This window comes from Podarcis filfolensis, assembly GCF_964270895.1.
Source record: "Podarcis filfolensis genome assembly, chromosome: 1".
NCBI lineage: Eukaryota > Metazoa > Chordata > Lepidosauria > Squamata > Lacertidae > Podarcis > Podarcis filfolensis.
In genome coordinates, this window is record NC_139604.1 from 124,290,078 (window position 1) to 124,303,366 (window position 13,289).

General features: G+C 46.1%; 1 protein-coding gene across 1 annotated transcript in view; it reads left to right on the forward strand.

Moving 5' to 3' along the window:
* AKT1 (AKT serine/threonine kinase 1) overlaps positions 1 to 13,289 on the forward strand; it is a 111,297-nt gene that overhangs the window by 81,555 nt on the left and 16,453 nt on the right. The window contains exons 4-9 of the mRNA XM_083616809.1: positions 2,533 to 2,644; positions 5,042 to 5,189; positions 6,235 to 6,366; positions 6,517 to 6,582; positions 10,038 to 10,106; positions 11,520 to 11,645. Coding sequence (XP_083472935.1) covers positions 2,533 to 2,644; positions 5,042 to 5,189; positions 6,235 to 6,366; positions 6,517 to 6,582; positions 10,038 to 10,106; positions 11,520 to 11,645 — 653 coding nt within the window. The remainder of the gene's footprint in view (positions 1 to 2,532; positions 2,645 to 5,041; positions 5,190 to 6,234; positions 6,367 to 6,516; positions 6,583 to 10,037; positions 10,107 to 11,519; positions 11,646 to 13,289) is intronic.

Here is a 13,289-nt window from a genome sequence, read left to right on the forward strand (position 1 = left end):
TCGTGGCAGAATTTTCCCAAGCCCTGATTGGGCAGTAGTAGACTTGGGGCATTGAGAGCCCCAAGCTGGCTGTAAATGGACCGACATTCTAAGCAGAGCGTTTCAACCTTTTTGAGTCCACAGCTTCCTTGACCAACTAGATCCTTCCTGCGCCCCCCCCCCAGTGGGGCTCAGGAGCCCAGTTATGCCACCCCTTGCCTGCAGATCTGGCAACCTCTCACCCCTTTTCAAACACTCCCTTGTGGAGTGTTCCCTCAGCCCCCTCTCCTTGAGAGTCCTCTGGGCAGCTGCTGCTGCCTTCCCTGGTCCCTGAGCTGTCCCCCCTGCCCAAAGAGAGCTGGCTCCCAGAGGCACCATTCGCCTGTGGAGCTTGTAGCCAGGGCTGCTGCTGCAACAAACAGCTGTGCAAGCCTTTGGGAGGCAGAGATAGGAGAGGGCAGCAGAGGAGGGAGGGAAGGAAAGAGGGACAGAGGCCAGTGTTTCCCACGGCACCCCTGACCATCATTCAAGGCAGCCCAGGGTGGCACGGCACTCTGGTTGGAAACCACTGGTCCAGAGTCAAGAAAACCCTGGAAGGAGATTCGTATGCACCCCTCTTGAGTGGGTGAGGTGACACCCATGACTGCAGACTTGTGATGACCAGTGCTTTTCCCCAAGAAAAATAGGTGCCGGAACTCACCCTGAGGTTGTTACAGTAAGTCGCTGGGGCAGCCCTGAACAGATGCTGGCGCCCCTGGTTCTGGTGCAGGTCGGTTAAATGCAATGCTATTTTTCTAGGAAAAGAGGTGCCAGAACTCACTAGGAACACCTCCCTTATTCTCTTATAATGGCGCCCACCTAAGAGGTGCTGGTTCTGACACGCTGAAAAAAAGCACAGGTGATGACAGCGCCTCTGGCTCTTCCTGCATTTCCAGTTTTTAACACTCCCAGATTTAGCAGAATTAGGGCATTTGTGTGCTGATCTCACTAAAGCGCGCCTTTCATTCTTCATTGCTTATTTAATGCACTTTTAAAACCTAATTGCGCTCCCTTTAGTAGGACGCCATGTAACCTTGGTGTGCCGTGAATGAAAAACTAGATGATCTTGCCATTAAAAAAAAGTACTCGTTGAGAAGCTTCACAATTTCAGCAGCAAATGAGGCATAGACTATACGGTCCAAAATGCAGCATCTAAAGGAGGATGAAAGGGCGGGGGGTTGGGTTGTGGAGAAAACTCAGCCAATGGCAATAAATATTTAATCTAGCCGTAAGTGTGCAAATTAAAAGCTTTTAGTTTTAAAAGCAGGCGTGCTCTTTAAGTCGCCGCACTAATAGAACCACCCTTGGCCAGAGTGTGCGCATGGCACATATCCAAAGAGCAAGTGGTTTGCAAGTTGAGTGAGTTATATTCTCTTGATAGCGGATTTGTGTTCATATCTTCATGAATACTCTGAGGTTTCAAGCACCCTGTGTAAGCAAGAGTGCTTTGCTGGAGGAAAAGTCAATTCAGTGTGTGGTATTAAAATGAAACGGGTGGGGGAATTGTTTAGTTTTTTTAAACAACAACAACAAATCTCTTGTTGGCTGCCAGTGACATAGGCACAATGCACAACTTGGAGATCTCACACTTTTTTAAAAAAAAATCACTGCACACTACAAGAGAGAAGGTAGGGAACTTCAGAAATTTTTTAAAACCTGCTTTTGGGGGCCACTCTCGCACAAAGTGGGGTGCAAGAAAAATGAATGGCACAAAAGACAGAATAGATCAATGGGGGGGGGTCATATCAAGGGCCACGTTCTCGGCTGGGCAGCCTTCCAAAGGCCACATGCCAAGGGTATGTTAGAAAGTGCCTGGGCAGTGCCTGGCCGAAATGTCAGACGCCAGATGGGAGGCAGACATTTTTAAGGGCCGGTGTTTTATTATGTTTTTATATGTGCTGGAAGCCGCCCAGAGGGGCTGGGGAAACCCAGCCAGATGTGCAGGGTATAAATAATAAAATTATTGTTATTTAGTGAATAACGTAACTTTTTGTGTCCCTGCCTCCTGGTTGGTGGACCCAGATAAATTGTGCCAGCTCATTTTATACAAGTCGCAGAATCCAGTTTTTCCTGGTGCAGAATTTCAGTTTTGTGAGCACAGAATTCTTTTTTTGTGGTGGCGGTGTGTGTGTGTATGTGTGTTGAGGTTAAAGCATGGCACGCCTACAGGCGCCAAATCTTCACAGAAATCTGGGGCACTTCCTCCATGCCGTGCTAAACTTCTGTCCTGCGGATTGCGGAAAATGCACGATGCCAGCCGAGCTTAATCTTTGGCCGGGCAGAATTTCCAGCGGCCGTATTCTGCACTGTCAAGAGTGCAGCATCTTGAAGGCATCCCATCCACCCGGCTGTTCTGTTTGCTCTTGTCAGCCGGCGGCTGCCCCTCTCCCGAAGAGCTACTTGCGGGGATTTCCACGCCTGATTAATCGCAACAGTTTGTTAGATAAGAATAAAGACAAATGATTATTTAAACCTGCTTACGTACCATGACTTCCCTCCCTCGATCTGTGCTAGAGTGCCAGTTGATGAAGACGGAGAGACCCAAACCAAACACATTCATCATCCGGTGCCTGCAGTGGACTACAGTAATTGAAAGAACGTTTCATGTGGAGACTCCGGAGGAGCGGTATGTCTCGTTCAGACTTAAATACAAAGGCAACTTGCAAAAAAGCAGATGTAAACGTTCAGCGTTATTAAGAGTGCGCCTTCTTCTCCAGAGCTTTGCTTTGTTTATTACGAGCTCTGGTGCTGTGGGTTTTAAAGAGTCTCATTTCCCACTTGGGTGGGGGTGGATTAGAGGTTCTTGCAGAAGGAACTGATTGGGGGGTGGGCATGGGTGTACACACATGCACACAAATTTGGAGATGAACTGGGGAAGGAATCCAGAAATGCTCTCCCCTCCAGGCCCATCTGTTTGGCTCCCTCGGAAGGTGGTGGGCTCTCCTTCCTTGGAGGTTTTTAAACAGAGGTTGGGTGGCCACCTGTTGTGGGCGCTTGAGTTATTTATTATTATTACTATATACAGTGGTACCTCAGGTTAAGAACTTAATTCGTTCTGGACGTCCATTCTTAACCTGAAACTGTTCTTAACCTGAGGTACCACTTTAGCTAATGGGGCCTCCCGCTGCCGCCGCACTGCTGGCGTGCGATTTCTGTTCACATCCTGAGGTAAAGTTCTTAACCCGAGGTAATATTTTGGGGTTAGCAGAGTCTGTAACCTGAAACGTCTGTAACCTGAAGCGTCTGTAACCAGAGGTACCACTGTATTAAATTTTTATACCGCCCTATACTCGTAGATATTGGAGCGGTTCAGAACATTAACACTTCAATATAAAAAGCACAGGATACAGGATAAAATTAAGAAGAGAAGCAAACCAATAACCCCCTCTTCCACAACACATTTAAAAGGGCATCAGACGTTCATGAGCCAAAGGTCTGGCTAAAGAGGAACTTTTCACCTGGCGCCTAAAGGTATAGAATGAAGGCACCAGCTGAGCATTCCACAAACGGGGAGCCATAGATGATATCCCTGCATTGGGGGGGTGGACTAGATAACCCACAGGGGCCCCTTCTAATTCTGCAGTTCTCTGATTCTATCAGGTAATGGGCAGGTGGGAGCACTTCTTCAAATTCTCCCCATCTGTACCTCTGCAGAGGTTTGAAGGAGAAATGCAGAGAGGAGAGCGATATGCCTTTCATTTCATTTCATTTTTAGTTTATTTTACAACACATACACACTTATCAGAGTAAACATAAAAACTAATAATGTCTAATCAAAAAAACACAAACAGAAACCGACAAAACAAAAAGATACAAATAAAACATAACAATGTACGGAAATTTATACAAAACAACTTGACCACGAAATATATATATACCGTATTTCAACTCTTCTTTTCTTCCAATTGACTTCCTTCATCCTCAACACAGTTCTCTTTTCAATTTTTGGTAAACTGTCTCCTTTTTAGTTTTTTATTATCCCTTATACTTTCTGTTTTTAACTTAAGCACCATAAATTATTTCAAAGCCTTGAGTGAGGGGTGCTCCCACCACCCATTGTCTAATAGGTGGGTGGGAGAGGCTGTGTGGCATAATGGTTAGAATGTCGGACTATGACTTGGGAGCGCAGGGTTCAAATTCCCACTCTGCCACGAAACTCATTGGGTGACCCTGGGCCAGTCACCATCTCTTCACCTAACCTCTGTTGTGATGCGTCCAAGGGAATGGGGGCAATTGGCAGACCCCCAGCTGGCTCCAGCCCACCGGCCGGCAGCCGGTCAAACTCCAGTCCTCGGTTCTGCATCAGAAGTGCGACTCAGAGCTTTCAGAAGCTGAGCACGCAAGCCAGCAGAGATAACAAACTCTTCGCGATGGAAGGGCGGACAGAGGCCTATGTAAAGCATATTTACAAGCAGTTTATTCAGCACACATCAGGACAAAGAAAACATGTCTGCTCTCTTTCATGTCCAAGAGAAGAAGCATAAGCAAAAGCTATACACAAACAGAAGTTCCCAGCAAGCTGTGCTGGAATGTAAACAGACATGAGACATACAACAGCTCCACACATCTGTTTAGGTGAAACCGAACATCAATACCCTAACAACCTCTACCTCACAGGGTTCTTGGGAGGATGAAATTGGAAGGGGGAGAACCATGTACACCACTTTGAGATCCTTGGAAGAAAAAAGGTGCTATATAAATGTAATAAATAAAGGAATAGCCAGGAGCTTTAAGTTCCATCCTTACCTGCCTCATTCCTGACATCATGTCAGGAATGGGGGCATGAAAACCGCCCCATGAGCCAACTAGGGAGAACTGGGGGACCCCAGTGTAGATCTAAGCCAGGTGTGGGAACCTTTGGCCCCCCAGATGTTGCCGAACTGCGGCTTCATGGGTTTGTGTTTATGCCAGCATTCTTTCCCAAAATACCTGGAGCCCACCTGTGTTTTAGCAGCTTTTTAAGCAGTGATGGGATATGCTTGTGGTGGGCAGGAATCTCAGTTGTGATTGCTTGTTTGTTTAGGGATGAATGGACAAAAGCCATCCAAACCGTAGCAGACAGCCTTAAGAAACAAGAAGAGGAAATAATGGATTTTCGATCTGGTTCACCCAGCGATAATTCAGGCGCCGAAGAAATGGAAATTTCTATGACAAAGCCAAAACACAAAGTAGTAAGTATTGGGGTTGAGGTGGGTTTTCTCGCCCAAGCCTTAACATTCCCTATGGCCTGTGTTGCTACAGAGGCAGAGGTAGCCAAATGCTGCTGGACTCCCAACTCTCATCATCCCTGGCTAGCATGGCCTAGTGGTCAGGGAACAACTGAAGAAAAGACCCATTCTCTTGTGGAGGGGGCACAGGTCGGTTCATATGAGAAGGCAGTCATTGAGGTATTGCAGTCCTTAGCTGTTTAGGGATTTTTATAGGTCAAAAGCAACACTTTGAATTGGGCCTGGAAACTAGTCAACAGCCAGTGTAGTCAGGCCAGGATCGGTGTAATATGCTCAAACCTTCTTGCCCCAGCGAGCAACCTGGTTGCTGAAATTTTTTACATACGTGTGTGTGTGTGTGTGTGTGTGTGAACAATCTTCAGAGACAGCACCACACACAGCGCCGTAATCATTCAGAGTTAAGACGCATTTTTGTTTGTCTCCATGAATTGAGTTCTTTCTAAAGCTGATCCCACTGTTTTGTGAGAGGGCCATTCTTTATCTGTGTCTTCTCGATGGTGGTTGGCAAAGACTCTCCTTTAAGTCTCCACACAAACATACCGGCAACTCACCATTTAAATGAGGGTTATGTTCCGAGGCATCAGGTGTTTAAGCGAAATCGCATATATTGGGAGCTCTATTGGAAAAACCTGCAAGCACCTTCTAAACCTCTGGGAAACCCTTGATAAACCCTTTAAAAAACGAGCAGCACTCCTGGGATTGTGCTAGCAAAGGCTCGTGGGATTGTCAGACGCTTTTTTCATGCCATTTTTGTCATTCTCACACTCTTGGGGGCCATTTTTGCCCCTTCAAGTGCCGCTTCTAGGTTTGCGGCAACGCGCGGTTGCGAGCGGCTCAAATGAGCGTAAACGGGGAGTTGCCTGTATATACACACATACATATATAAATAAAGGATTCCTCAATGTTGTCATTCATTTTGCTTTGTTCAAGTATTTCGGGACGTTGGCCTGTAAGCCTCTTAACCACCTTTCAAACGTGTCTTCAACAGACTATGACTGAATTTGAGTATCTTAAGCTTCTGGGGAAAGGTACCTTTGGAAAGGTGATCCTGGTAAAAGAAAAAGCAACCGGGCGATATTACGCCATGAAAATTCTGAAGAAGGAAGTCATTGTCGCAAAGGTAAGCGCTTTGTTTTTTTAAATGTTGAGATTAATTTTGTAGGATTTTGGGGGAGGTCTATAACAGTAACAGGTTTCATCTATATATTCATCAAAGTAATATCAGTCCAATAGCTGTTGTTTACTCACGACTTACTGGGTTTTTCTTCAGGATGAAGTGGCTCATACGTTGACAGAAAACCGTGTTTTGCAGAACTCTAGACATCCTTTCTTAACGGTATGTGTTCTCTCTTAAGGGCAGCCCATAATCTGTGAGATGGGTGTGTGTGCGTGCCTTGGTCGTTTTAATTAATAGGAACCTTGGAGCCATATGTTTTTCCAAATCAGAGAACGGTAGATTTAAGTACTTGATGGCATGCCAGCCATTTCCCCATTGATTGTAATGGGATTCAGAGCTGCTTTGCGCATAGCACAGCTGCATGAATATTTCCCTCTACTAAACGCCCAAATGTGAAGGGGAAGATGTCTGCTCTTAAACACATAGGGCTCATTCAGGCAACCAAATCTTGGCATAGGAATCTTGAGTTATTATCTTGCCTCCCACCCCTACCCCCATGGTTCAGCCCCTTTGTTCTTCCCTTTGTAGCAAGAACAGGCGAACCATGAAGCCTTCTATTAACCACAGTTTCCAGTTCCATCTGAACTGGGAAACGATGGATGATTGCTTCAGAATAAGTCAGGATATTGTCAACTTCAGATTGCAGCTAAATATTCCGGCTTGTTTCAGACTCGTTTACTGTAGTTTCCCAGTTTGTACAAAACAGGGAAGTAGAGCTAAAGTAAGATTTCCTGGCTTGCTCGTGTCTCCCTTCATGACGGCACTAAATGGGTTGCACGCCTGGCCGAAAAACTTGTTTACATCTCAGTTTATTAAGCCAAGGTTTGATCTTCCAAAGATGGCCGTGACGGTCCTGTTGGTTACAGCCAACCAGCACTTTGACCACTCTTGTTTATTTTTAAGAGTGTGTGTCTGCCTCTTGTACTTCACATGCACATGGTAGAACAGCGGCTTCTAAACTCACCCCCCCCCCCATTGACCACTTGAAAATTGAGGTTTTGCCTTGGTTGGACCACTGAATTTTTTTTCTGCCTACTGTGACAGCATGTTATGGTGCACTGTGCTAGACGCTGCATGATTTTTAATTCTCATTTTATTGCTCCTTTATTGTGAATCATTGTGTGTATGTGTTTGTGTGTGAGATGCAGAAATCACAATGTGAAGCTAGCCAGTGTCTCAACATCACTCCATCCTTATTTCAGACATTGTGATATATCAGTATATTGTGATGTTTAGCTGGTGATATATCACAGTTTTGAAAACCAGATATCGCCCATCCCTACTTCCCACAGGCGTCTGGTTGGCCAATGTAAGACCAGGATGCTGGCCTGATCCAACAGGGCACCACTTACCTACTTAGCAAAACCCCCCTCTCTCTCTGCCACCCCTTTCCCCCTTGATGTTCCTCCTCCTTGCCACACACATGAAGTTAAGGCAAGTGCCACATGAAATGCGCTAAGATCCACATGTGACCCACCACAAACTGACAGCCCCTGAACTAGCAGATCTCAGGGCCAGAGATTAGATAGATAGATAGATAGATGATAGATAATGATAGATAGAGAGATAGAGAGATAGATGATAGATATATTTAAGTCTTGTTACGTATCCCAAAAAAATGGTGCCTGTAAAACCCGTTATTATTTATGGAGATGTTTATTTTTATCTAAAGCCAAAGCAGTGACTCCCTCTCTGGCTCTGAAACCCCAGCTGTAACTTCTGGGCTGCAGCCCAAGCAAAACAAAATGGACTGTACGTCAAACCAAGCTGGCGGTTCTCATGATGTAGGAATGCGTGTGACGTGAGGGAAGGGCACCAGCCCTTGTGAGTGGAGTGGGGGGGGGAGGACGAACAAGGGGGAGAGAGATTCCCCCTCCCCAGTCCCTCTTTCACCTTCCAAGTTAGTGACTTGAGAGCGGATTTATGTGGATGGAATGCCTCAGCTGGGCAGCTGCCATCCATGGAACTGCAGCAAAGAGCTGGATAATGATGATAATTTCTGGATGAGAGCGGCGAATTTCACAGTGAGCCGCAGAGGATCTCCTGCGTTGACCAAGTGCCGCCACACATCATAGGGTTGTCCGTGGAAAGACTCCCATTTCCCAGGCTGAACTGTACGCATTTTGTCTCTTGGCTCAATCTGGGTCCTTCATCCCCTTAAGTTGCAGGCCGTTCAGATTCAAAACAGCCCTAAGTCATGGCTCTGCATCAGTTTTAAATATTCTTAAGGTAGGGGGCAAAGTGGTCCAACACCACTCCCAGCCTCCTAAGACACTGGGCATTCAGATTGGAAATCTCTGTCCTGGCCGTTTAGGCTGAAAATACCCATCTTCCTCACTGTGGGTTGTGGCTGGTATATCTCTCGGCTCATCCTGGGTCCCAACTCCTCTTCTCTGGAGGTGAAACCCAACAAATCTGAACCTTGGAAGATTCAGGACAGGTGAAAGGAAGCAGTTGTTCACACAGCGCATAGTGAGGAACTGCAGAACTCCCACAAGATGTTTGCAATGGCCGCCATCTTGTACGGCTTCGAATGAGGATTGGATAAATGAATGGAGGATAAGGCTGTCCATGGCTTGCTAGCCACGATGACTTGTGTTCTACAAGTCCTCCCAATTTCGGATTGGGAAGGGAGGCTTGGTGTTGCTGCCCATCAACCATTAGGCAGTGACTATAAGCCTGCTCCGTTTAGTTCCCCAGAAACGTCACCTACCAGGATTGAGGGAACCCAGGCTCTGCTCTTCTAGCCGAATCCATTTCCCCACCTCCGCTGTAGCAGATCCAGCCAGCTACATCTCATCTCAGGCTTTGCCCCCTTCCCATCCGGCTTCTGGATCAGGAATTCGGTTCAGTATTCCTCTGTAGATGAAACCCAATATCTTTTTGAAGCTTGAGTTAGGAGTAAGGATAGGGGATGAGATGAGATGTCCCAATATTATTTCATGGCTTTTATTATTTTATCACATTTGTTTCCCTCCCTCTCACAAGGGAGAGCAGAGCAGCTTACAACGTAAGGCAATATAAATACATAGAATCACAGAATTGCAGAGTGGGAAGTCATCTAGTCCAACCCTTGTAACACAGCCAAGTCTAGAACAGCGCACACACTTTGTTAAATGGCAAATAGGTTTTAGGAGTTCACCTGAACATGGCCTGATTTCAGCTGGTGGGCGTGGAGTTCCATAAATGTGGGGCCACCACCAAGAATGCCCCGCCTTGCAGTACTATCCATACCACACCTCCCACTGATGGAAGCAGGGTGTGGATTATCCTCAAAAGGCAGATTCCAGGTTGCAAAGTGTGTGTGTGTGTGTGTGTGTGTGTGTGTGTGTCTCAAAGTTTGTGGATGCTGTCTTTAAATCTTGTGGTGTCCAAGACAATTCGACAGCAGATTAATACAGTACAAGTCAATGTGGGTGGGACAGAGTGTTTTAAAACCACTGTGATAAAAGATTGGTCTTGGCTTCACCTTAATATCCCAACCATAGTGTGGAAACGATAGCACCTAAAAAAGACTGCTAGTAACTTGCTCTGCTACATCAATTTGGAAGCGGTTCAAGAACTGCATGTGAAATAAAACCACATTTTGCTCACATGTGATTCGCTTTTTGTAGGCTTTGAAGTATTCCTTCCAGACGCACGACCGCTTGTGCTTTGTTATGGAGTACGCTAACGGAGGGGAGGTAAGGATCGCGTTCACCTCGGTCAAATGTTAATGGTGTGCCTTCTGAGGGCCACATTCCAATGGCGGCTGGGTTTAGAGGGAAAAGGAAGACGATGCATAGATATGACCACTGGGCTGCGTTTCAGCCGCACACGAGCCCCTGGGTTCTGCACTCACACAAACCTCTCCATCCTCCATCCAGACATTATAGCATTACAGTGATGAACTTCAGCCAGGGGGAAGTGCTGAAAGTGGGTGTGACGCAAGGTTAGTGAGGGTTGTGGACACCTTTGGAGAGACACCTTTGGCCTGGAGTCTGACATTTGGTGCGTTGAGAATCTTCAAAGTTTGTCACAGCAACCTTCTAAGAGCAGCCTAAGGACATGGCATATCTCAGTGGAAGAGGGCATGGTTGGCATGTAGACGTTCTCAGAACCAGTCCTAGTATTAATAATTTCATAAATCTCAGGCTGTGGGGCAGGACCTGAGGTGCGGGAGGACTGCTAATCCCCTAGATCAGCGGTTCTCAACCTGTGGGTCCCCAGATGTTGTTGAACTACAACTCCCATCATCCCTGAGCTTTGGCCTTGCTAGCTAGGGGTGATGGGAGTTGTAGTTCAACGTCTGGGGACCCACAGGTTGAGAAAGGCTGCGCTAGATTATGGACAGTGCTGGTTAGGTGGACTGATAGTCTTGACTCTGTATTAAGTGACTTCAGGTGAGGAAAGGGGTATGCAGCTCAAGAATCACAGAGGTGGTAGCCCGTGCCAGGAAGAAAGTCTTATTGACCTCTGAACGGGGTGGGGAAGTAGCTGTTGGTTCCCACTGGGCCTCTTCCTTGCCCCCCGGTGCTATGAAAGCAGCATAGAGACCGAAGCTTTCCTGGCTTGCCAAAGTGGATACAGATGGTCCTCTCAGTCTAAATCAAAATGGCCTGGTGGGCCATATTTGTTGACCCGGAGGTATACCGTACTTTTTGCTCTATAAGACTCACTTTTTCCCTCCTAAAAAGTAAGGAGAAATGTCTGTGCGTCTTATGGAGTGAATTCAGGCTGTGCAGCTATCACAGAAGCCAGAACAGCCAGAGGGATTGCTGCTTTCACTGTGCAGCGATCCCTCTTGCTGTTCTGGCTTCTGAGATTCAGAATATTTTTTTTCTTGTTTTCCTCCTCCAAAAACTAGGTGCGTTTTGTGGTCTGGTGCGTCTTATAGAGCGAAAAATACGGTGCCAGTGAGACTGTTTGCCTGCCTCGTCCAGTATTTCCTTTCCACCTTGTCTGCTGCCAGACCTTCCTAATGAAGAGATGTCCGGGATTGAACCTGCATCCAAACCACGTGCTCCAGCACTGAGCCGGGGTCCCTCCCTAATTACAGGTCTCCAGTAAATGCTGCGGTGTGCCAATTTAGGCTAACAAGTGCTTTTCCCTCCCAGCTGTTCTTCCATCTATCGAGAGAGCGCGTCTTTTCTGAAGACCGGGCCCGGTTCTATGGGGCTGAGATTGTATCTGCTCTAGACTACCTACACTCGGAGAAGAACGTGGTTTATAGAGATTTAAAGGTAAGTAAGCGGAAGCCGGTGAGTTTGGGAGGCCAGCTTTTTTCTCGTTTATCTCAAGAAAAGGGTGTTTCTGGAGCAGATTCGTGGTGCTAAATCTCATTTGGAGTATTGACGGGGTATATCCGTTTTGAACTTTCTCTTGCTTAGGGGTTTCGTATTTCAGGAAGTGAAAATCCGGACACAAAAATTGAAGGCAGCATTCGACCCTCAGGGGCCTGAGGTCCCCCGGCCTCATATTCAGCGCTATTTCTCTAGAAAAAGAGGTGCTGGAACTGACAGTGAGCACCTCCCTTGTTCTCTTAGAATGGCATTGGAGCCCACTGGAGAGGTGGCAGAACTGAGTCCCTGCTGGGGGAGAAAAGACACATTTTCTAGATAGCACATGTTGGTGGCGTTAAACAAAATCAGAACAGGCAGGTGCAACAGCTCAGCAGTAAAAACCCACCCAGCAACACAATTCGGTGGTAAAATCCAGTCCAGCGTGCGAAGGGGTTGATTGCTCTCTTCCCTCACCCCTCCAGATGTTGGGGGTATACTTGTTTTGTTCTTTTCTTCACCTTGCCTCTAGTTAAGCAGCAGCTTTTAAAATTTATAGCTCCTCAAATTAACATATGCAAATGAGCAGCAGCCCTGTTAATTCTCTGCATGGGCAGAGTCACCCACTGTAGCAAACAAGAAGACGCTAGGTGGCTGAGACGTTTTGGAATGCTGTTGGTTTTCATTCAGGCAATTCGCCAATTAAGGATTTTTTTAGTTGTTCAATCGCCTGCCTCTCTCTCTCTTTTTAATTATATCTTTATTAATTTAAAATAAATACATTTATGAGAAAACAGACGTACATACAAGTAAACAAACATACAGTCAAACAAGCAAATAACAGAAAAATCAAACAAACCACCGCACTATAAGATACAAGAAGACTAATATAATTATCATCATATATACCCCTGATACTGAACACAATTATAAAACTTATAGAGAAGAAATTTAAAACTGACTTCCAATTAATCTCACTGTGCTTTATCTATCCATTACTTTATACCGCATAGTTACATATTTCTTATATAATATCTTTTTACCTGCCTCTCTCTTTCACTGATTTAAAGATCAGTGATATTTAAATAGAGGCACCTTTCCGTGCGTTTGAAGGAAAGGTGTTGTAATAGCTTAATAATTTTTTAAAATATATTCAGTAGCAGAAGGCAATGTTTTTTCCCTTTTCCCTTTGTATTACAGTAACCCACCAGTTTCAAAGTTGGACTCAGAACAAAATCAACTGGTGTGCTCTTAAAGCTCCTGGATGAGCCCCCGGTAGCTTGCTCCACACTCCTGTGCTTAAAAGCTTGTGGCCCTTATTTTTTTATCAGGTGCTCTGCAGTGTGTTAAAACAGACACATGGATTAGAGATGGGGATGGGTCCTAAATCAGTGGCCAAGCACCTGCTTGGCATGCAGAAGGCAGCAAGTTCAGCCCCTGGCATCTCCACTTAAAAACATCAGGTAGTAGGTGATGATGAAGAGCTCCTTTGCCTGAGACCCTGGGGAGCCACTGCCAGTCAGAGTAGGCAGTTCTGAGCTAGATGGACAAACAGGGCTGCGTGGCAAAATGGTTGTTAGTCATTCATGCTTGCGCCGAATCGGTGCA